The sequence below is a fragment of the Micromys minutus genome (assembly GCF_963924665.1).
Source record: "Micromys minutus genome assembly, chromosome: 23".
Classification (NCBI taxonomy): Eukaryota; Metazoa; Chordata; class Mammalia; order Rodentia; family Muridae; genus Micromys; species Micromys minutus.
This window is the reverse complement of record NC_137958.1, coordinates 17,311,044-17,336,745: the sequence shown is the minus strand read 5'-3', so window position 1 is coordinate 17,336,745 and position 25,702 is coordinate 17,311,044. Positions and strand designations below refer to the sequence as shown.

Below are 25,702 nucleotides of genomic sequence, written 5' to 3'. Positions count from 1 at the left end.
GAACCATAGAGTGCATTTTGTGTTGACAATAATCCTGGTCTGGGCTCTGTCTTTGAGTGCACAGATACACCCAGTTTCCTCACTGGGGAAAACTAATTTTCTTTTTCCCAAAAAGTATTAGTTGTAAGTAGCTTCTTGTATATGGATGAGACCCTGTTGTCCAAGTCCTCTTTCAGTGCTGGGCTGACAAAATTGACTTCCAACTAACACTAATCAGAAGAGGTAGGGAAGGATATTGCCTCTTCATTAAGGAAACACACACATATACACAATGAGGACATTATAATTCTAAATAAATATGTACAAAACACAAGGGCAACAATACACTTAGGATTTTTGTTTTCTCTAAAGTTTAGAGTCAAAATCATATTAATCAAATAATCCATAGGTTTTCAGTTTGTCAAAATTTACCTTATTTATGTTCAAAACCATGATTTATATATTTATGTGTTCTAGTTTATGCTTATTCATTTTTACCTTTATGTACAGATACTACATGTATATCTGATGTTCAAGGAGGTCAGACAAATGTATTTTACTTCCTGGAACTTAATTTATGGATGGTTGTGATTTGCCATATAGGTGCTGGGAACTGAACCTGGGTCCTCCTTTAAAAACAGTGACTGCTCTTAACTTCTGAACCGTGTCTCCAACTCCGACATGTAAAAAACATAATAGACTTCTTCTGTATGTAAAGATGACCTATACACTATTCCAAACAAAATAAAAAGCTAATATTGCTATCTTACATTTTACATATAGGGTACATTTTATTTATTAGGAAATAAGAACATTTAAATAGTGTGTTTTATTTAATAACCACCTTAGGTAACTGTGTAACAATATGAGGACTGAAAATGCCTTTGCAGATTGCTTAAAGATAATTGCAACTCAATTTATTTCCCTTTAATTGGGAACAGGTTTTACAGAAATTACCAAATACACTGGCTGTTTGTTTTTATTTATTTAAATTTTGTTAATAAATAAATGAATAACATTTCAGAGTTTGCTTGTTCCAGAGTTATAGTGATTCTAATTTTTAAGGTGTATGAACAACTAAAACTATAGTTTTTTGTTTTCTTGTATACCTTGTACTGGTTAAATTTCCATAAAGAATAATAATTTAGTAACACAAATATACTATGTCCTAATGTAATTGGAGATCCAGTTATTTAAGAAAATGATGGTTGTTTGCCAAAATTAATTCTGGCAAGCAAGATTGGAATGATATATTAAATTCCAAACCATAGAAACAGCACCTCAAAATAAGAAACTGATGATTCAAGGTTGGCAGTGTCCCCTTTGTTTAATTTAAGAACAAGCTTAAAAGCTCGCTATAATAATGTGGGTGAACTAAAAATTTCTTCTTCTAAAATGTTCCCAGAGCTTCAAGATGGAATAGAAGTATCAAAACGATTGTGGAGAATTACAGTCCTGGGAGTTTATTTAGAGAGGTTTGCTTGGAGTCCACCAACGAATGTTAGCCACATATAATAATAGGAACAATTTTAAAAGTGCTTACATAATTTCTCCCTGAAAAGAAAATTTGCTTGGCTCTTTTTTACTTTTAAAAATATGTTTACGTATGTATTATTCTGTATTAAGAACATAGATTAATTGAATCCTTCCAAATTTGTGAGAAGCTCAAAACAATGAATCGAGTCTGTCTCTACCATCTCTCTATCTCCCCTTACAACTTGGATAGTTGTGATTATCAGTCTATAACTTGAAATTATGAACCTCCTTTACAAGACAGTATTGTTCTTCTGCATGATTGTAGGGCTGCTTAGTATGGGGCATTTAAAAATTGAATAATAATGTTTGTTAAATGTGTAGTCCACACAGGAGCTGCTATAAGTTCAAACCAGTACCATCAGCAGTCTAGTATACTGTTTGATTTCACAAGTTAGAAAGTTGAGGAAAAGAGACAAGTGACTAAGCAAAAGAATTTGTGGAGAGAGAAATTGTCTGTGAAGAGGCACATTGGGCAAATTGCAGAGGTGTAGATTCTCCTTTCTCTCTCTCTCTCTCTCTCTCTCTCTCTCTCTCTCTCTCTTATGCATGCTCACGTGTGTGTGTGTATGTGTGTGTGTGTGTGTGTGTGTGTGTGTGTGATAAGTATTTCTATCATTTACCTGAAATTATCAAGGCCAACAACCTATACAATAAAAAGGTGAAAAGTGACTAGTTGTCTATGGTGAGATTTCTTTTAAAACATGATAGAACCTAACAAGATATCCTTTTGTTGTAGAATGTGAATGATGAGCCTCCAGTATGCACACCACCACATGTAGAAACTAAGATTTATGCCACCTTTAGGGGTCCTATCATTCGTCTCAGGTGTTCAGACAAGGATTCTCCACAGGATCATTTAAGCTATTCAATCATAAAAGGTAGGTAAAGAGGGTGAGTTGAACTTGGTTATTTCCATGCCATTGTATAAGATTCTCATGTCAGATATTTGATAGCTGTTGGTAACATATCATAAAATATGTCTTCTGTAGAAACTTAAGAAAGAACATGGAAATAACCATTCACAATATGGTTTCCATTATTTTATTACCTCATTATTCCTAGGAAACACAAACAATCAGTTCAAACTTTGGAGAGAAGGTACTGAGTCTCCATTTCTGGCCACCAGGCAAGATTTCCAGTATGATCTATTGGAAGGAGCTCAAGATGTAGTGACTTTCCAGTTACTTATTGAGGTCACTGATGAATTTGGTGGCAATGCAGCTAGTCAGCTGACGGCCACTACTTCAGTCATAATTCATGTGCTTCCCTGGACTACAACACAGCCAACTTCTTCCACAAAAACAGCTACAACTACTGTAAGTAAAAGTAGTGACCTAAGATTCTGGAGTAGTTTCAATTCGTCTCATAGGAAGTTCTTCAGAACTTTCATAGGAGTTTCCCTCTTGCTTGGGGATGGGAAAACATTTAAGGAGATAATTACTTTTAATAGAGTCAAACTCTCATTTTCACAATAAGAAGAAACTATTGGAGTTGTTAACTGTCAGTGTTGAAATGAGATAAATATATCAAACACTATCAATTTGTGGGCTTTGCTGTTTATAATTCCTAATAATTCTGCTGATTCCTATCACAATGTGTTTTTCTCTGTTGAAGTTAATACCCAGTAATGATTTATTATGGTAAAATAATCATTTTGTTCTTAAAAGATACCTAGTAGCTTTGTCTTTTTAGAAGCACTAAGACTCACAGACAAGTAAAATAGGTGTGTTGTCTTGGTTTAAGCAAGAATCACATAAAAGGGGAGTATGACACAAGAAACCCTTAAATGCCACAGGTTGGAGTTGAAGTCTACAAGATTGATGGAAAAGCTAAATCATATGGATATACTCTTATTTCCAGCTCCCAAATTTCTATTTAGGCAAGGCTTGTTGGCACATACCTCTCTGTGAGTTGCAGACCAGGCTGAGCTACATAGAAAGCTTGAGGTCAGCCAGGGCTTTATGGTGAAACTAAGCTGAACAAAATAAAAAAAAAATATTTCCTTCTTAACAACATCCCCTCATATAGTAGAAAGAGGGCAAGAGAGCCTTTCTAGCTCTTTAGTGAGTGTGCTAATCCCATTCATGGAGGATGGATCTGCATCTAAAACCTAATCTCACCCACAAAAAAGACCCCTGCCTCATACCACTCTTAAGTTGTTGTCTATGATTGAAACTTATGCATTTTGATGAAACACGAGCAACACATTTGGTTTTTAACTTTTATCTTAACAAATTTAGTGTAGTTTTTACATATATCACTGTGTCAAATTATGATACACTTGTTTCAATATTTAAGGTTGAAAATAAGGAAAGGTTCATGGGAACATGTTAGGTTTCCATTGTAGAGGAAAACAAAATATAATTAAAAATAAGATAATAATATTAATATTTTCATGCAAAGAGACAGAAACTTTTCAAGGAATGGGCATCAATTATCCCAGGAAATATATAATGAATCCCAAGAAAGTGATGCAATAAACTATTTTCCTTATTGGTACAAAGAGGATTGAGCATGTAGCTTACTGATGAAGAAGAATGTGATTTGTAGAAATGTAAATTATTGGAATAGGATATGAGGAGATGTCTGGAAGCTAAAGAGTTGTGTGTAAGGAAGAACCTGAAATTATGATTTCACAGCAGAGACAATAAAACCATAGTGTTTGGTAGAGACAATAATAGTCAAATACATAGCAAATGTTATGGTAGAATTGATTTGTGCATGACTTCACACAAGTCAGGACTAAAGAGCCACGTGACTATGCATATCCATGACCTCACTAACATATCTTTGATATTCCCCATTTAACAATGCTACTCCAAAGAGAAACACTTGCAATGACAATAGTCCTTGGTTAAATAAGTTACCAAAAATCCAATTTATTGACTTTACAGCTAAGTTTCGTTTTAGCTATAGAAAAACATAATGCAAATTTTAATATTCTAAATCTAATGATTTATAATGATACAGTACTGACCACTCTCCCAAATGCTTAATGAAGCTATGTGTCTTATTAAGAGATTTTTACTTTGATGGCTTACACTGTTTTTTCCAACACAGTCTCCATTGGGCCCATTAAAGCTTTGTCTTCTGTGTCAGGGATTCTAGTCATATATTTTGTTCAGTCAATCTTCATCAGATAAGATTTTTGAATAGGAATGTTCTTCTGGTCATCAGCAATTCCTTTTATCTTCTCTACTAATCCCATGGTGTATGCTCATCACACTTTCACACTTCATGGAAATTTATTGATTCATTTTATAAGTCAGGTAAACATTGTGAAAGGCCTATCTTGTTGGTAATGTGATATTAGAGTATTCTTCCAAAGAGTTAGAATATATTGTTTCTCCTTCCAGGATCAATGTGAACCCCACCTCTTTGTTCCACATCATTCTACTTTACTGGCCCCTACTTTTCTGTCGGAGATTATTTTAGCTCACGTTGTTATTGGGGGGGGGGGGAATACATTCCTCTCAACTTACATTTACACCCAAATTTCTGTCATCTAAAGGTTTAATTAAGAAGGCAAAATAAGGCATAGAAAAAGCCATCATACTAAAATATAGTTAGCACAATAAAAAATTCTGCAGCAAAACATACAGTATTTCTTTTAACTTATTGCAAAGCTAAGTGCTGTTGCATTCTACACACTTCCCTTGGTAATGCACATTAGGCTTTTCTAAAAGAAGCAGAACAATTACATCTATCTGGAAATGATTACCAACTTGTGACTTATGAAGTTATTTTTATAAAATAAATGTTTTCCCTTAAAAAAACTGCATTGAGTTAAAGTTTGTATCTGTACTTGCATAATACATAGATCTACATAATGAGATATGTGTACCTCTATTTATGGAAAAATGCTACCAAATGAGACATAACTTTACAACCTCGGTACTTCATCTTGTTTATGGAGGAAGAAAAAATGCTACTCAAACAGTTCTAACTTCAGTGTACCTCCTTTAATGTTAATATACATGTATTCAAAGGCTACTTTATAAAACGATTCTTAAATATTAAATATTTCTGAAGGTCTGTTAAAAGAGTAATTGACCAGCTAGTAATACATTTAAGAAATTAGAAAATTATCAGATAAAATTTATCTGTGTCTTTATTTATCAATAAATTCATCAACAAATTTTGGAATAGCTGTTGGAATACAGCATTGTATAAGTTAAAGTAAAATAATAAAAACATTTGTCTAGAAATGGCTTCAAAAAAGAAAGTTTTTTTCAGAATTGTAGCAGACTCAAATGGCAATATTCTGAAAGGTTAGTGTGGCAACTTAAGGAATATAGATTTTATTTTCCTTTATGAAGGCTCTACAGCCAGGTGATGAGATATTTGGACCAAACAAAATGTTTCCATGTTTGTTAGTGGTTTTAAGGGCACAGAAATATTAGCAGATTGAGGAAGAAACTCCCACAATTGCCGTTATTCTTTTTATAGTAATGACAGGGATGAAGGAGACTGAAATTAAGACATCATGTATACACACACACACACACACACACACACACACACACACACACACACACACACACATATATATATAACAAATTTTATGAATTTTGTTTGCTCAGAGTAGGTCAAATATAGTACATATAGAACATAATACATCACTGGAGAGAAAAATTTTAAGATTTAGTCATATTATTATAAGTTACCTTTCATTATTATTATAAGGCTATCTTTCATCTTAGAATGTTAAATTAGATATGAAAACTTAAAAGCATTTTATGTGGTCAAAATATACTGGCAGAATTTTGACTGCTTTTAAAATACAATTACAAATCTATATAAAAATAGAACATTCTTAAAAGCCATTTTGCTAACAATGTCTGCCTGTGAGTTTTTGAGAAATTAACTTATAATGATAAGAACTTAAAGCAATAAAATTTTATTTAATCATATGATAAAAAGTATAGAATACATTCTCATTCTAAAATTTATTTTAGATGCAGAGATAGTTTCTTTTCATTTTTTAGCCTATACACAAGGCATCTCAGAAATTATATTCTATAAAAGACAATCCACAGACATCTGCATATTTTACAGTGTTAAGAATGGCACAAGTACATATTTGTCAGAGGACAAATGCCATATGCTATAAGAAGGACATGTGACACTTTCTAATTGGGAAAGGTGGGGGCTCATGAACTCTTGCAGAATCTGATGAAATCTATGTTCCTTATATGAAGAACAATACATACACATCAACATTTTATATTCCATCTCTGAGACTTGTAAAAAAGAACTGCTGTGGAACCCAGATTACGAAACCCTGACTAAAAACAGCAGTTTATAACTGCCTCTGAATTTGCAAAATAAGATTTTTTCCATGAACAAATGTGTCCCCCTTGATAAAATATAAACAAAGAAGACAGGCTACAGAGCTACTGAGAACACTATAAAACACTCCTTCAATGTGGTAACACTTGGAGGAATTGAAGCTCGATGGATTCCCTTTCAAAACAGAACAACTTAGTTAAAAGGTTACTAATACCAAGTGAGCCTAGACATGGACTGATGAGAAAAAACAGAAAAACTCTACAGTGTCTCCTGATGATCCCATGTCTCCTCACCCAGAACTTCTTCCTCAGGTGTAGAAGAAGAGAGACACTAAGTCATCGTTCATGAACTGAATTAAAATATTCAACCTAAATGTATGTTGTCTAAAGAGACAATGAGGTAACTGGCTAGACACAGTTTCCTGCAAATACAGCTCCCCAGAGGAATCATGAATCAAAATTCCAGAGACTGTGTGCAGCAAATTGAGCTCATAATAAAAATTCCAGGACTAATATCTATTGTGACAGAAGAAAAGATGGTAGAAACTTTAAATCATCCTAATTTGTAACTATGGTTCTTATTCCTATTTCAACAGAAAGCCTAGCAGGGAGACAAGTCTGTAACTCTGTCCAACCTTTCCATCATTTCTGAGTAGCACATTCATATTTCATAATGCATATCAGCACAATAAAAAGGCTTTATCTTATCAGCAAGAAAAGACATTAGTGTGTGAAGTGGCAAAATCCGTACCTCTTTATTCCTTTTACTGAATCTGGACTTTAAAAACGAATTCTAAAGCTACCCTGGTATGTTCTAGCTCTGTATGTCCCACTACTGTACACATGGACAGACTTCTTTCCGAAGCTAGTTTTCCTCACACCAAGAAAGCCATACTTATTACTCTGTACTTCATAACATAATTTGCAATTAATACACCCTAGGTAATTGAAGCCCAGTAGAAGTTTTTAGAAATGTCTTTCTTCTGACGAGTTTCGGGGAGATTAAAGCTGATTACAGCGATGGTGATCATACCACAGAAGCAGTCAAATGGAGCATCTGAGGACTTTGCTTTATTTTGTCCTTTTAGAGCTGGTCCATCAGCCTCCTCCCAGACCTGCTATTTTATTCTTTAAGGAATGTTAAGCATAGAAAATATTTCAAAGCAAGTGATAGTTAAGCTGATATATAATACCAAAATGAAGGAGGAGCAAGTATTTTGTTATAATCTTACTCCTTATAAATAGTAATGTATCACTAAGGCCATTTTTGAAGGACAGTGTACCTATAGTCTCAACAGGTGACTTTAATAATTTTAGAGTTTTGCTTTGGTCTGGTTTGATTTGTAATGCAGGTTCTCTTATAACTCAGGTGACCTTGACCTCTATGTGTAGCTAAAGCTTGCGTGACACTGAGTTTCTTCCTTATAAATTTCTTAGAGACTTGTGCCACTGCATATGGCCTTTGCCTTTATTTTGAAGCAGGATCTTGCTGGATGACACAAGATAAATACACACTAATGATGTCCGTGCTTCAGGAGGTGAAGTACTGGGATGATGAGAATTTGCTCAACGATACATCTACTCCTTACTTCTATAAAGCAGAAGTAGAAATGAGCAATGTATGGACTGTTGGGAGCTGTGTCTTAAAGGCACCCTGAATTGGCTTAGAAAGTAGAGTTCTCTCTGTGTCATTCATGTGATATCTGCCTGTCTCTACCTCTTGAACTAAACTTCCCTTGTGATTTTTATTTTCTTAATATAAAAGCTGAATTATGCACATTAGAACCATAGTGATAAATGATCACACATTAATTAATTGTCCATAGAACTCTTACAAACTCGTGTAAAACACTCATATTTTTCACTAAAATTCTATTAAGTCTATATTATGATAAAGGATAGAAGAAAATATATTAAATTATAAATTATTTTGTGAATAGAAAATTAAACCAGCAGGATGCCTATTATGCCCTCCACCCTGCACCCACCATGATGATAATGGACTAAGCCTCTGAAACTGGAAGCCATCCTCAAGCAAATGTTTTCTTTTATAAAATTTACCTTGATCATGTCTCTTCCCAACAATAGACTAAGATAGTAACCAATGTAAGACAGATCAGTGACCAGGAAAAGATAAGAAGGTAATTCATCTACATCACTTTAATTATGGTTTTTCTTTTTAAGCAGTACTTTCTATATATGGTCTTGCATTTTTATTGTAGAATCAAACTTCTATTTGAACATTTATTTGCTTGTTTGTGAATGGGTGTGTTGACTGGATATATGCATCGACACCAGATGCATGTCTGGTACCCACTGAAGTCAGAAACAGACATTGGGTACCATGGGACTGGACTTAGGAGGGTTGTGAGATATGTCAATGCTGGGAAATGTGCCCACATCATGTAAGAGAACAGTGTTCTAAATGACTACAACTCCTGATGTGGGATGAGCTGCCCCGAGTCCATCTTTGCCTCATAAGCACAAGGATCATAGATGTGCACTAACACATGCAGAAGAAGTATCCGTCTTTATGCTCTAAAGTTCTCTGTTTCTTTCCTTTGTGCCATTATTTTAGTTAATAGAATAAATTAATTGAATTAGTACCTAAAATATAAGGGTAGAGAAGAAGTTTAAAGATACTTATCATCATTTAAAATTTTTAATCAAACGTTCTGCATAGGCATTTATTCATACTGTCAGGCCCCCATGCTGAACAAAAATAAAGTTTGAGATGAATAAGAGTTTATAGTAATGTCAAATCATTTAGAGACTGCCAAATCAGTTTTCGTACAGACTGTACACAATCTCATGTCCAAACGCAGTGGCAGAGTGTAGCCTTAGCAATGTAGCAGGTCCTGGCTTGACTTTTAGTTCTTCCTCTCCATGACTAGGCACACCTTTCTGAGTCACTTACTATACTGAGCCTCAGTTCTGTCTGTCAATAAGGATTACTAATAGAGGTTGTATCAACAGTTCCTGGTACACTGGCCAGAACATAAAATGTAATTAATACACAGCATGCTTCATCAATGTTTTTTAATTGACTGAAAACATACAGAAATAGATTTTTTTTCCTTAATTTTAAGCATTCAGCACAAATCCTTTTCGTTCTCAAGCACAACTTGCACTGAGGAAAAAGTGTTTTTATGTTTTCTTTATAATATATTTTTCAGTTTTTTAATATTAATTTTGTAACTTTTACAATCTACAGTAATCTGTTCTACTATTAAAAGTTATTTGACATTTTCATTAGTCATCCATTGTGAATTTAATAAAGTATTTGAGCATAAAAATTAAATGTAAAACTTCTTACTGACAATCTTTTTGTAAACATCTCCTTTAGCAAGAGGTAAATGGCTGAACAGAAAAGGCAACAGAGATAATCTGGTTGGGCCCTCCTGTGTTATAGCCTTGGGCATCTGTTGTGACTCTGATTCAAAACACTAATGAAAGATTCCATGACAGAGAAGATTATTATTATTGTCTTTCCTGTAAAGTATAATGAGTTAAGTAATTAAGGTTATGAATCAAAGGAAATAGGCCCCATGCAGCAGGAAGAGGTTTAGTGAAGGACCGAATAACAGATGGCACATTCTTCTGTTTCACCAGTGCTTGTCCTAATGGTAAGATAAATTTGTGATGACATCCAGAGTCCACCATCCGCAGCAGTGTGTCTCCTCACTCTTCCTGTCTGTCACTGTAGGGAATACCAGGCCTGTGTCTGAGTCCACGGGTTCCATTGAGTTGAGTACTTACACAGTTTTGAAAAATGTATCAAACAATCTATTTCAGAGCAAATATAAAATGTATACACTCTGTATACAAATGAAGGCATGATTTAAAATGAATTCTATGAAGTGTAGAATTTAATAACTGAAGTCAGTGTCCCTGAGAACATTGTGCAACTAATGTGTGAGTAAGATTTCTTACCTAGTAGTGAAATTTATGTCTCTAAACACATTGATATTTTAGTTTTCACATTAAACATGTGATTTGATTTAATGAAATTTGATGATTTGACTTTCACTGAAAGGTCCAAATTCTTTTCTAGAGGTTAAATTTTTTCCCTCAAGGTCACAGATTTTAAAAATGACATAACCAAGAAGATCATGAAAAAACAGCAAGGCATGAAGTTGAGGGATCACGTGACTAGGGTAGTAAATAAGGTATAAAATAGAAGGAAGAAGCCATAGCACACAATCTGAGAAGTTCCAGTAAGTACAGAGGTTGGTTTCCAGTAAATTAAGTTACACATCATCTTGACAAGTGCTCTGAAGGATAAACAAATGTAGGGCAGATGTCGTATCAAATTCTGGTTTGAAGGATCTGAGAAAGTCCCAGAAGAGATAGTGGAATTTTAGGTAGGTTTTGATGGACAGAAGGAGAAGCAGAGACATTAAGCAACAGCCACAGTTGAGGAAATGTAGATTTGTGAGCACATGGCTTATTCCTGAGCACATGGCTTATTCATAAAAGGAAAATGATCGAGTGTGTCCAGAGACCGAAAGTGAGGTTGGCCTGAGGCAGGGAGTTAAGAAATTAGGTAGACTGACAATGTTTGGATATCCAGGGTGGGGGTGGGGTGGGGGGGACCACAGGCAAGGAAGTTATACAGGCAAGTGCTACACCAAAAGGTCAGGCCAGTGCTTACCTCTGTTGAGACTGTTGTGCACCAGAGTCACCACAAAAGTTGCAAATAATTAAAACATAAAGCAATAGCCTAATAAGCCTTGTGAGCAATGAAGTAGATAATTCCACATTCCCCACCTTCCTTTCAAGTTTGTTTTAATCATCAGTGAAAAGCATGTAGCATGGGATTTTAGGCTACACTAAATACATATTTAAATATTTACTCATTGTACAGGGATTACTAGATGTATTAGAATAGTTCGATGTGCTGTACAAAAGAAGCAAGAGACACAATGGGTCTTGTAATAAACATACTATGTAAATAGAAGCCATTTGTACTGTATTAATACTTGCAGAAAGATTTTGCTTGTTTTACATCACATCTCAACGTATTACACTGACTTATCCTAGAAGACTAACACATTTCACAATTACCTAAGGCTTTTTAAAAATAAAAAGCTTTAGATAAATTTTCAGTGAGCATAGGAGAAAACGAAAGGGGGAGAAAAGCCTAAAAAAAAAAGCTTATTTTCAGATAGGAGAGGCAAAAATAGGTGAATCTCAGATACTATCAGTCAGGTCCTACAGCTTGCTACCCGAATGTAGAGCTGCAATAGCAGCTTGCAAGATTGTGCTTTGGGGCCTTGTTAAACACTCGACTTTTTAAACTTAAAATTGTCACAACATTCTCAGAGTTCACAGCACAGTGTTCTGAAAGGAATGTGCTCTTTGGAGACACACATGTATGTCTGTGAACTCTATTTCTGCCATTTTTGACTTGACTTGGAGACTCCATACCACTCTCCAACTCCTCTCTTGCAGATTCGCCATGTTGAGCCTCTTCTCTTCTGAGATTTGAATTAGGAGCAATAGCTACTGAATTATTTTGATTAATCATGGCCCCATAGCAGTTAATAAATGAATGCTGTGCCCGGAATATTCAAGATATTATATGATCTTTGTATGATGATTCCCAGAACGCAATGAATATTCAGTAAATACTTGTTAGAATGAAGACAAAGAGAGAGATGTAGTGAGGAGAAAGATAAACAAATGCAGGTTAGAATCTGTCTCCTTATATAGTGGCAAAAGTACATGTGTATTTTATTAGGAGTACTAGTAATAGTAGTTTAGTAACAGGAGTCTTACTATGACACCCAGTCTGCACTCTCACTCCTTAGCTCTATTAATCCTCCAGCCTCAACTTCCAGAGTACCTGGAACTCCAAGGGTGTGCCACCCCACCCAGCTATTTCTTAATGCTCTGAAAATAAAGCCATGTGTCTCAGTGACAAACTGTCAACCTTTTAATCTGTTTATTATTTAGAAATACATCACAACAGTATTTATTTATGAAAAGTGGATCAGAGTATGTAAAGGGGCATTACTTAACCATAATCTGATTTCCCCATCTGTCTTTGTTCGGACATGCCCACACTCATTTTTAGACTGTTAGCCATACAATGCTTAATCTTAACAACTACCCAAATTCAACACTGCTAGGATTCCTTTCACTGAATTGCACAAGCAATAGGATTTCGTCCACCTCCCCTGCTCACTTTTTACAACTATCTCCTTTTGCTGCCATTTTCAGTCTTTCCTACTCCCACGCCATCCTTGTGAAACTGGCCTTATAACTGACACTATCTTAAATGTCTCAATGCATTCACAAACGTCCCCTATCTTATGGTGCCATCTGCTGGATTCTACTGGTCCTTAGGGAAGGACATTAGTCGCAATCCATTGAAACTGATATTCTTAGTCATTTCTTAATGATCAGACTTAAGATAGTAATGGAAATTTCCATGGGGGGAACATCATGATTCTTAGTAGAAAACAGTAAAATCCAATAATAGTATATCTCACTTACAACTAATACTTTGTCCTATAAAGAACTTGCTGACTCATTTTCTATGCCATTTAGTCAAGTGTTTATTAACTTGTCCCCAAAAAGATTTTCACAGAATCCAGAAAGATATGTAAGAAATAATCCTTGTTCAATTATAGTTCATTTCCCCAAAGGCATAATCATAAAAAATAAATATAAAGAAATCCTTTCAGTAGATACCGTATCTTATATTCTTGTCAACTGAACAATGGTTGATGTTCAGTAAGTGTTCTATTTCCTCAGATGACTACCTCTGTCTTAAGGAGAATCTCATACTATTGGAGACCTGACAGCTGGTTTCCAGCAGTGCTCACACTAGCAGGAGCTCTCTTCATGATGTGTCTTTATGCAGTTACGTGGTGCCTCTTCAAAGAGTAAGATTTCAGCTGCTTTCTTTTGAAATTCTTTGTAATGAAGTCATTCATGGGTACCCTCAAAACCAGGTAGAAAATGAGGACAAAAACTCTGGGGAAAATTTCTCTGTTGTTTTCTTCTTCTTTGCCATGATTACTGTTATACATGTGGACTTTGAATATTAAGGAAATCCTTCTTTCTTGAAAGTCAGGATTCATTACCAAATTGCTCAATTGAATGATTCTAGTTTATGAGGTTTGTGCTTGTTTTAAATGGCCATAAATGGTATGTTAAACTATTCATATGCATAATCATGATTTGGATCTGTGATTATAGTAGCTCATCAAAAGATAGACAGAAATCACAAAATAAGAGACCAAAGAACCTCAGTGATACTCTGGTGTGAAGTGGGGGAAAGGGAAGGGAGGCTGAAATAAGCTTGCAATTATCTTGTGATCCTCATGGTTGGGCTATTGTGACAGGTCCTTTAGGAGAAAAGGAATTAGATCACAGAGCAGGAGACTAAATCTAAACATTTTTCTATGGCATATAGAAGCCTTGTTCAAAGAGCTTGCCATGAGAAAGTTTTATTGAGAAAATGCCACTACAATGGGATTTTGAAGAGTAAATGGAAGCAAAATTAATAGAAAGATACTGAAAATACTTTATTCATATCAAGGGTGACCATTCTCCTATAAGCATAGTAACAGAAGTGGGTTCATATGGATCTAACCTTGACTCTTATCCTCAGAGATGGAGTGCATATTCTAAAGGGTAAAAAGACGTGAGGCAAAGATAAAGGAAAAATTGGCAGGAAGGCTAAAAAGAAATAAGACAAGATAGCTGAGAGAAATTTAGGATCCATTTGCTGGGCATGGCATGACATTGCACACAAGCTCACAGCATCTGAGGATGTACAATAACCTGCTTAAGATCAAGCCAGCCAAAATTTCAGCAGGAGGTGGGGATTAGGGTACTCAGGACTTCTTACTTCTAGCTGAGGAGCTATTAGCAGTTGACGGCTGCTGGGTTTGGGATGGGGAATCTGTCTTCAGAGACAGAGCCTTTGACCGGCTACCCATGTTCCTGTAGCTTTTCCTTCACTCTTATGGATACAAGTGACACTAAGTGAACTGAGTGGATCAAAGAAAAAAGGGCACTTGGAGTTAGGAAGAAAAGCAGTAGGGGATAAGGAAGGAGCATGAGCTCTGATTTCTTTTTGCACACTCACACACATCTGTATTTGATTCCTTCCAGTGTTCCTGCCTGCTCAAGACTATTTCCTCACTGTCATAGACACAAGAGTCAACCAGGTCTCACTGAAAAGGATGCTCTACAGGTACCAAGGTAAAGAAGATCGGATGCTTTAATGAAAGAAGTTTGAGGCTTTACAAATTGAGTCCTAAGTGTGTGTGTATATATATATATATATATATATATATATATATATATATATATATATACAAACACATAATTCTAGTATTCTAGTTGGTACTTGGAAAGGTTAAACCTTATCTTTAAATTCTATAGCAATTTTTAAAGGAGCCTTATTCATCAATGTTCATTGAATAAACAATATACTTCCAGGCCTGGAGTCATAGCAGAGAGCAAATCCACACTTAAAATGAGAATTATAATCTAGTGCTACTAATAACATTATCATGCTTTCAACCTTAGATTGTTTGTGGAATGATGAGGAGCAAACAGGTCAACAGAACAAAAACAAATACTTTGCATAAATTTAACTTAGCATAACATCAAAATACATTACTTATTTCTAGAAGATTTAATATGAAATACTAATAATATGCCCTATTAATATGAACCTTAAAACATGACCAGTTATGTTTATAAGATGTCAGAGGTTATTCGGGCTTCTTTAAGCACTGCGCAAGTCTAGCATTATATTGCTTAGGTTTTCAAATTGTTTTAAAAGAAGTGAATTGCTATCTCATTTATTACTTGCACATATTAGCACCAAAACGTGTATTTTGTGTTACAAATTAAAATGATGATTTCAAATGTGTTCTATAATAGGTATGATAACTTACAGAGTGTTGGCAGCAAACAAACCACAAGACTACACCTGCTTCCTGGAAATGACAAAGTAAGAACAAAGCAAAATCATGCTGCAGAGCCAAGAATGCCTGTTTTTTTTTTTTTTTTTTTTTTTTTTTTTTAGCATTTTGCAGAATCTAGACAATAAAAAGCACTTATGAATAACTGATAGCTAATAGTAATTCATGAATAGAAATGAGAACATCCATATAATTTTGTTAAAAGTTGGAGCATGTCTTGAACAAGGTATAGTCCCCACCTACTTTCCAATGCGTTAATGCTGATAATGTCTCTGAGGAGGTCAGGATAGTGCTGACATAGTTGTAGAGGTTGAACTGAAGGAAGATATTGCTGAGATAGCTTTCAGGTCTCCTTTCTCCATTCTTTTGGTGAAATTAAATTACATAGGTTATACAGCAGGGTCACTGATAAAGGTAATGTTACGGTCTGTCCATCTTTATCAACACAATTATTCAGTGAATACTTGCCACACGTCAAACTGTCTCACGGGAGAGTGTTTGTTGGAGCATTCATTGAGGATATGTTCTTTTACATGCATTTGTCATTGTTTAAGTAAGAATTTTATATACACATACAGTGAGGTTTTATCAGGTCTATGCCTTCTGTTCCCTCTGCTCAAATATGCCTTTATTGTTTTCCTCCTGAACAGGAGTATGTCCTCTCAACCTAAGATGATTTGTCTCCTTCCTGAATTCACTATGTGCATCCAGAACGAATATGGTGTAGAGTCTGAAGCCTGATTAGCTGCCACAAGGGCTGCATCCTTCAGGAAAACTGACCTTTTCTCTTAGTTTTTGTTTCTTTTAGTGCAAAAACTCAGTGAACTTTCATACCTATTGCAGGTCATACTTGAAATATTTATTTTAATATTTAGCACACATTATGCATTTCAGTGCTAACAAGCACATCTTTAAAAGAACAGAATTTTTCTGCCAGAAACCGTTGATGTCCAATAGCTCCTCACTTAGGAAGGGACTGTATAACTCTCTTCCCTCTTCATGCTGGAACTTCATCTTTTGCAGGTCTTGTATGTGCTCTCTCAGCCACTGTGCTTTTATATGTGAAGCTCATCTCCCACAAACACTGTCTTGTTCTAGTAACCCACTGGCTCTTGCAAACTTTCCACTTTTTTTTTCAAGAATCACTAAGCCTTGGGAGAGGAATCTATGATATGTGCTGTAATTAAAACAATGACTTAGGACCTTGATGCTTTTGAACTAAAGAGATGGATGTTGTCTAAAACTTGATGTGACTTGTCTTTGACAAGTAAGATATTTTAGAGTCAACTTATATAACATTAATTATGGTATTATTTCAAGAATGATTTATTCACTATCTAACTATAAAGGTCATTTGTAGAGTATTTAGAAATTATTACACGGATTTCACTATTCATAAGCCTATATTTCAGCCTAGGGAAGTACAAGTACAATATTGGAAGGATTAATGCTGGTAATTGACAAATTCTCAAATTATGTAGTGCATGTAATAAGCACCAAAGGATTTGAGAGACTTAGAAAGTCCCTGCCCAGTAGAAAACACAGGGGAACTGCAGAAGAATGAGTCTGAGAGGTCACATAAATAAGTTTTATTGTTTTATAGATGGGAAATGGGGTATTTATTTTGGCATTAAATATGGCTTTAAAACTCCTCAACCTTTCCCAACTTTTCGTTACAGTTGGACCAGCATTTCTCTCTGTCGTGCCTTTCTCATACTCTAGGACTCTGCATGTAAATTCTCAGTTTTATTGCACCATCTTCTCTAACTCTCCCTGATAATCTATGCTAAGTGTAGCAAAAGAAGCCTGCACACACGCATCCTTGCTCTGTCGTGTAGTGTGAATGGGCATGTATGCGTCATCTAGAACACAATTTCTTTTATCTTCCTTATTGAAGCAATTTTAATGTGTTTCATATGAAGCAAATAATCACTGAAGTTATTTTTGTACACAAATTCTAGTAGATATTTCAAAGATTGGAGAAGCATTGTATAACTTACTTTTAGAGCCCCTTTCCTCTTGTCTATTTCTTTTCTCCTTCAATTTACTATATTTTACACAGGTATCATCTTGTGTTTTACAAACACTATCATGTTAAGCTTTCCACTGAACTAATTAACTTACTCCCTGGCTTTAATGAGTTTTTTCCAGTGTGCCTTCTGGAATCGTTCATGGAATACTGAACTTTCTCAAACATGGTAAACATATACCATGACCAGTCACTCCTTAAATCCTTTGTCCCTGCTCTTATGTTCTACTAGTTCTAGACATGCTTTTTCATGATATCACTCAAGACTTTGTTGTGAAATTTTAACACTTTCAAACCTCTACATAACAAATACACCACATTCTGATTAGTTCTCAATTTGATTAACAATATTTAGATATTGTCAGCTTACTCCTACTCTTTTATATTGATTGCCATGCTTTTTTATTCTTTGCTCTGCTCAATACATTCTCTCTCTTCTCTCTCTCTCTCTCTCTCTCTCTCTCTCTCTCTCTCTCTCTCTCTCTCTCTCTCTCTCTCTCTCTCCTTACTTTCTGTGTATTTCAATATGCATTTGTACATGTACGCCTATGTGTATGTATATGAAATATATACATGCAGGCATATGGAAGACAGAAGTCAATGTTATATATCTTTCTGAACCAATTTCATGCTATTTTTGTAAAATGACAGTCACTCATTAGCTTGGATTGTTGGGCTACTAAGCTCTGGGATTTGATTGATCTATGTGTTCCCTTCCTCATGATTAATGTTATAGACACAATTGACCATGTCTTGTGTTTAATTGGGTACTAGATACTAGATATGAAAACTTGGGTCCTCATGCTTGTGCAACAGGCTCTGGAACCATCTCCAGAACCCTGTGAATTCTTCCTTCATAATCACCTAGTGTTACCCTTTGCTTTTATCTGTCTAGGAGCATGACTCCACTACCAAGCATTTTATACCTTTCTCCCAGTATCTCCTTTAAACTCATTTGTGAGAACTCTAAAATCCCAGTGAAATCCATCTATCTGTTTTATGACAACATGAATCTTCGGTGTGTTTCCTAAGAAAATGCCATAGTTATGTCTTCTTCACTCACTACAGTTTATGACAATGCTTTCAAATGGCAGCTCAACATAACCAGACTAACTACAGATTCATAATCAATTGCATTGAGTCAGTCCCACTTTGAATCAGGATCCATGACAGCTCTTCCATTTTTCCCTATTTTCTAACACATCTCTATCTTCTCACTTTGAACTGTGATATCTCTGAACATTTCACAAAAAAAAAGACAAGATTAGATTCAAATTTCACTCAGCTGTGCTTGGAGAGATGCCAGAGTAGTTCACAGCATATGCTACTCTTACAGAAGAACCAAGTTTGGTTCCCAGTACCTACAACTGTTAGTTTAAAACTCTCTGTAACTGCACCTCTAGATAATTGGTTGTCTTCAGCATGTATGGATGCCCACATACACATGGGTACACCCACATGTGCATATGCATGTACACACACATACATACACACAATTTTAAATAAATTAACAAATATTTTAAAAGCTCTCTTGGGATCTTAAAAGGTCACAGGAGGAACCTAGTCTTTCAGGTACCATAGTATCTTCATTCCTATCTCAGTATTTAATTCTTGTTATGTATTTATTACCCTTCTCTGAGAATTTCATCAAAAATATTTTTCTGATCTGCTTCTACTGTCTAATTCATATGGAGCAAGATGGCAAGTCACTGTTATTTTGCTTTTCTCAAATTCTCACATATCTACTCTAAGGAACTTCTAGTGACACTATTCACTTCATAGGATCCCAACCTAATGTTTCTTAATGAGAAGCACTGAGTAGCTGACTCCAGCTACTAACTGCTATACATTTATTCAACTCAAGCAGGTTCTTCACATAATCAATGTTTTATTTATATGCCTCTTACCCATACAATTTAGGAGAAAATTGCCCAAATTATGATTTCTCTAAACCTGTTGTTGGAAATCCAATTGGAAGATAGCACTAAATGTTCCTTTTTGGGTAATAGTGTCAAACATGACAATTACTCTATTCTCAAATTTCTTATGTATAAAGGACTCTAGGACATATTTGTAAAGCATTATTTTTTATTAATGTTTAGGAAGTAATAATTTAAGCATCCATATATAGTGATAAATAACATTTGTTTGAACACACTGTGTGTGTTGTGTGTGTGTGTGTGTGTGTGTGTGTGTGTGTGTGTGTGTATGTGTGTGTGTGTGTGTGTGTGTGTGTCTGTGTGCATCATTTTGAGGACTTCTTCTCTGCATGGGATATAGTACATTTCTGATTGACTCCAAGCTCCAAGTCCCCAATAATGTATCACTGTCACATTATGGAAAGAAGTAAAAGAGCTTCCCCTTGGAGTCATTTCAGCAAAGTGAGTCCGTATCTTCTGAGTTCCCTACTTCATGCACCTTATGTCTGTCTGTTTCTAGCATCTCAGTCTGTGGCTGCCTGAAGACTGTCTTGTGAGTCCATTTGTCCCTGTCTGTGTGTGTCCATCCCTATGTGTGTCTTTGGCTTGTAAGAGTGCTCTCTCTCTCTCTCTCTCTCTCTCTCTCTCTCTCTCTCTCTCTCTCTCTCTCTCTCTCTCACTCTGTCTTTCTCTGTGTGTCCGTGTCTCTGTCTCTCTGTCTCTGTATCTCTCCTTGTGTCTGTTTCTCTATCTTTGTATCTGTCTCTCTCTCTGTGTGTGTGTGTGTGTTTCTGTCACTGTCTCTCTCTGTGTCTGTGTCTCTGTTTCTGTTTCTCTCTCTCTCTCTCCCTCTCTCTCTCTCTCTCTCTCTCTCTCTCTCTCTCTCTCTCTCTCTCTCTCTCTCTCTCTCTCTCTCTCTCTCTCTCTGACTGATGTTATTATCTGCCCTTAACAAAGGGCTTCACTCTGTATTCAGTGAACTACATAGAAAATATCATATGAAGTAAAGAACGAGACAACTTACAAAATTCTTTAACAGAGTTTTACAAGGAATTAAATCACTCACTCCAACTGATCTCAACTAACCCATAAAACAAATATCACAGTTCATTAACCAACAGCAGTAAATAGTTGCCTTCAAATTTTATCATATATTTTAGGAAGTTGCTAAAAATTTCTTCATTTGTTGCTTTTAGCAAATGGTGCAAATGCATTATTTTGGTTCAAGGTCATTGAAGAGTATAAGTAATATTAAAGCTATAGATTAGCATAGGTTGTAAAAGTTGATTACATGTATGTCCAAAGCATGTAAGGTGGGTTGTACTAATGTTCTCTTAAGGACAGATGAGGCAAAGAAAGAGTTTGAGTACACGGTAGACTTAAATGACTTCAAGGTGTATTATTAACTCTGATTGTGAGTCCGAGCAAAACTTCTGGCCTCTTAAAACATAAGTGTAATTTTCAGAATAGTGCATCATGCAATCCCCCTTGTTAATCTCTCAGTGAGACTGCTCTTTAGCAGCTAGAAAAATGCAGTGAGCAGATGTTATTGACAATGGGGAGGAGAGTTCCTCAAGAGCAGACATGGATCCATAAAGCTTCCTAAGAGAGAGTGAAGGCATTTCAGTGGCAGAATGCAATAATAAGAAGAAATCAATATATGCTTATTAAGAATTTGTAAGGCAATTAAATGTAATTCAAGTCACATCCTTATTCCTTCTTATATGTTATACATAAGCTAATGAACATATATTTGAGTATTGGAGACCCTGGTGTCATGGAGTGCCTTATTGTTTTAGAAAAGATCAATAAGTTTTCATAAGATCAATATAGTATTTCTATTGGTATTATCTTTATTAATAAAATTATATTTTAATACATAACTTAATATTGAAATTGTTACTAAAATTTTAATCCCATATTTTCTTTCATCAGTGACAGAAATGCAATATCTATTTAACAGCCAGACAGGGGTTGTCAAAAGTGGTCAAGATGTAAAGCTAGTTAACTTGATATTCAACTTTTTACTAAAATTTTAATTCAGAATTTTTTTCTTTCATCAGTGACAGAAATGCAGTATCTACTGAACCGCCAGACAAGGAGATGAAAAAAAAAATAATTTCAATGGAAGACATTTTGACTTTAAGCAGAAGAAAGGTTACTATTTCTCCATGTCTGTTGCTTAATTTGAAAAGGTCTCTGAAGACACAGCTCTTAACAATAAAATACCAAGTTTTCCAACACAGCCTGGTACTTTTGTTTAACCTGTCGTATGCTTTGATGCACCTCATTTCTACCGTTGCACTTGGGCCCTGAAGTTATGTTTGTGAGCAGTTAAGAATCTACTGTGACATAGTTATCACCAGTTGAAAATACACTGGTCTAAATATGCTCAAATTGTGATGATATTTTAATAACTAGTTTTAATGTATTTAGGATTAATGGTCTCTATACAAATTAATTTAGAACATAAAATAAACACTAGCAGAGTAAATTCTTCATTAAGTTACCAAGATATTTGTTTTTAGTTTTGAAAGTCAAGTTTGAGCATGTATGATAAGTTTATATCCTGTAAACAATGATACTTTCTGATTAACTTGTTTTTATTTATGTGTATGCAGTATGTCTACTTGTTGGAATGTGCACCATGTGTGTTCAAGTGCCTTCAAAGGACAGAATAGAGTGTTATATGCCCTGGAACTGGAGTTACACATTACTGTGAGCCACCTCATTTGGGTGCTGGAAAGAAAATCCAAGTTTTCTGCAAGTTCATCAAGCTTCTTAACTGCATAGTCATGTTTCTCACCCTTATTTTAGGACTTTTTCATGAGCCCTATTTAAACTTATTTACCTACAAACCTCAATATCTTTGGAGTTCTAATAATGAGTAGTATTTTATCAGCTGCAATGAAAAGAAGGATGGCTAAGTTCATTTGCCTGGGTTTTGTGAAAAAATAGGTACATCTTAAGTCATATTCTTCAAAAATGAAATTGTTAACTTTTTTCATTTAAAAATAAAATAATCAAAATTTATATTTTTTGTGGCTCTTATCTCATAAACACACACATACATACACAAACACACACACACACACACACACACACACACACACACACACATATATATAGCTTTGATTGAATATTATTTGAATTTATTTTTCAGATGTTATTCCCTTACCTCAATCCCATCCCCCCTCCCCCTCCCATTACCTCCATGAAGGTGCTCCCAACCACCCTTTTTCAAATACCCTCTCCACTCAGCATCTTGGCATTCCCCTACACTGGTAAAATGCATCTTCACTGCACCAAAACCCTCTTCTATTGATGCCAGACAATGCTGTCCTCTGCTACATATGCAACTGGAGCCATGGGTCTCTCCATGTGTGCTCATTAATTGGTGTTTTAGTCTATGGGAGCTCTGGAGTGTTTGGTTGGTTGATATTGTTGTTCTTCTTATGGGATTGGAAACTCTTTCAGCTCCTTCAGTTTTTTCTCTAACTCCTCCATTGGGGTCCCTGTGCTCAGTCCAATGGTTAGCTACAAGCATCCTCATCTCTATCTGAATGCCTCTCCAGAGCCTCTGAGGAGACATCCATATCTGTCTCCTGCCAGTAAGCACATCTCAGCATCAGTAATAGTGCTTGGGTTTGGTAGCTGCATATGAGGTGGATCCCCAGGTGTGTACATAAACACAGTAAAAGCACTATACAGCAAACCAGTAGCCAACAACAAACTAAATAGTGAGAAACTCGAAGCAATCCCACTAAAATCAAGGACTAGACAAGGTTGCTCACTCCCCATAACAATTCAATATAGTACTGGAAGTCTTACCCAAAGCAATTAGACACCAAAAGGATGTCAATGGGATACAAATTGGCAAGGGCAAAGTCAAAACATCACTATTTGCAGATTAAAAGTCTTATGATGGGAACCAACACTGACCTCTAAGTATATTGGATAGCACTAATCAAGATCATGCTTCTCTCTTCCCCAAATAGTGATGTTTTTAGTATACTGTTTTTGCAATAGAGGGGCACACATTTGGCCATTCTTATAGGCTAAAACATGATTTCGGTACGAACAAAGCCCAACTCATGTTATACATGATTATGTGTCTGAGAACTAAAAATGTTCAGCAAGTGGAAATGAATTGAGAAACTTGCCATCACGTTGGACTTTGACTAAACTGGACTTGGCATAACATTCTTTATTTTACCTGACTTCTAGGATCTAATTTGTTTTTCAGGGGGTAGATGAAAGTGGGCTTCTTTAGCTTATCATTGAAGAAAGCCAGGGCAGGAGCTTAAGGAAGGCACCTGAAGTCAGAAATCAAATAGAAGTGCTGCCTACTGTCTTGTTCTTTGAGACTTGCTCAGCCTGTTTTCCTGTAGTAGAAAACCCAAGTATGACTTGTTCAGGGATGGTACTGCCCACAGTGCGCACTTATCACTTTTTGTTTTCCTTTTGAAAAGATGATTCAGAGGTTAAGAGCACTGTGCTCTTCCAGAGGTTCTGTGTTCAATCCCAGGACCCATGTCGTGGCTCACAACCATCTGTAATGGTATCTGAGATGATCTTCTGGCATATAGACATACATGCAGTTCTCATATGCCTAAAATACCTCTTTTTCAAAACACTCTAGGCTCTGATGTTTTGGTGTCAGGGTGATACCACAGACTCAATGCACTGATTTCTTTCTATTTTTATTAAATTTTCACATTATGTTTTTAAATTTTTATTTAGTCTTCTTTTTAACAACCCAGATTTTATCTGCCTCCTGCTCTACCTTCTGATTGTTCCACATCCCATACCTCCTCCCCCTGTCTCCATGAGGATGTTCTCACCTCCAAACTCCCCACCATAACATACCTCCCTACTCCCTGGATCCTCCAATATCTTGAGGATTAGGTGCATCTCCTCTGATTAAATCCAGACCCAGCAGTACTCTGCTCTGTATGTGTTGGGGGGCTCATGTCAGCTAGTGTTGGCTGCCTGTTTAGTGGTCCAGTGTCTGAGAGATCTCAGGGGTCCACATTAGTTGAGACTACTGGCCCTCCTGCAGGGTTGCCCTGCTCAACTTCTTCCAGCTTTTTCCTAATTCAGCCACAGGGGTGAGCAGCTTCTGTCCATTGACTGAGTGTAAATATCTGTATCTGACTCAGCTTCTTGTGGGTCTTTCAGGGCAGTCATGGTAGGTCCGTTTTTGTGAACACACCATACCTTCAGTAATAGTGTCAGGCCTTGGGGCCTCCTCGTGATCTGTATCCCAAGATTCAGCACTGGGCCTGTCATTGGACCTTTATTTCCATCCCTGCAGTTCTTTCAGAAAGGAACAATTATGGGTCAATTTTTGGCTGTGGGATGGCAACCCCATCCCTCACTTGATTCCATGCTTTTCTAGTGGAGGTGGGCTTGACAAATTTCCTCACCCCACTGTAGGGCATTTCATCTAGGGTGTCATCCTTTGTGTTGTGACAGTTCTCTCACCTCCCAGGTCTCTGGTACATTCTGGAGGTTCCCCCATCTGCTACCTCCAAAGTTTGCCTGTTTCCATTATTTTCCTGGTGGCCCTCAGGGATTCAGTCCTATTAGCCACACCCAATACCTGATCATGTTCAACTCTTCTCTTCCTTGTCCCCATTCTGCACTAGGGTCCCCCCTCCTCCCTACTGTGATTGTTTTCTTCTCCCTCCCAGATGGGATTGAGTCATGCTCACTTAGGTCCTTTGACTTATTAACTTTCTTAAATTCTGTGGATTGAATCCTGGGTATTATGCACTTTTTTGGCTAATATCACGTAATAATGGGTACATAGCATGCATGTCCTTTGGCATCTGAGACACCTCAATCAAGATAATATTTTCTAGTCCTGTCCTCTTGCCTGAAAAACTCAGGACGTCCTTGTTTTAAATATCTAGGTAGTATTACATTATGAAAATGTACTGCACTTTCTGTATCCATTCCTCTGTTGTTGGGCATCTGTTTTTTTTCTAGCTT

At 36.1% G+C, this 25,702-nt stretch overlaps 1 protein-coding gene across 1 annotated transcript in view; it reads left to right on the top strand.

The window, feature by feature from the left end:
• LOC308435642 (cadherin-related family member 3-like) overlaps positions 1 to 22,021 on the top strand; it is a gene marked incomplete at both ends in the record, with an annotated part of 100,756 nt that extends 78,735 nt beyond the window's left edge. Inside the window, 5 exons of the mRNA XM_080936363.1 lie at positions 2,252 to 2,393; positions 2,578 to 2,831; positions 13,569 to 13,699; positions 14,937 to 15,026; positions 21,769 to 22,021. Of these exons, the coding sequence (XP_080792489.1) occupies positions 2,252 to 2,393; positions 2,578 to 2,831; positions 13,569 to 13,699; positions 14,937 to 15,026; positions 21,769 to 22,021 (870 nt within the window). The remainder of the gene's footprint in view (positions 1 to 2,251; positions 2,394 to 2,577; positions 2,832 to 13,568; positions 13,700 to 14,936; positions 15,027 to 21,768) is intronic.
• Positions 22,022 to 25,702: the final 3,681 nt, after the last annotated feature.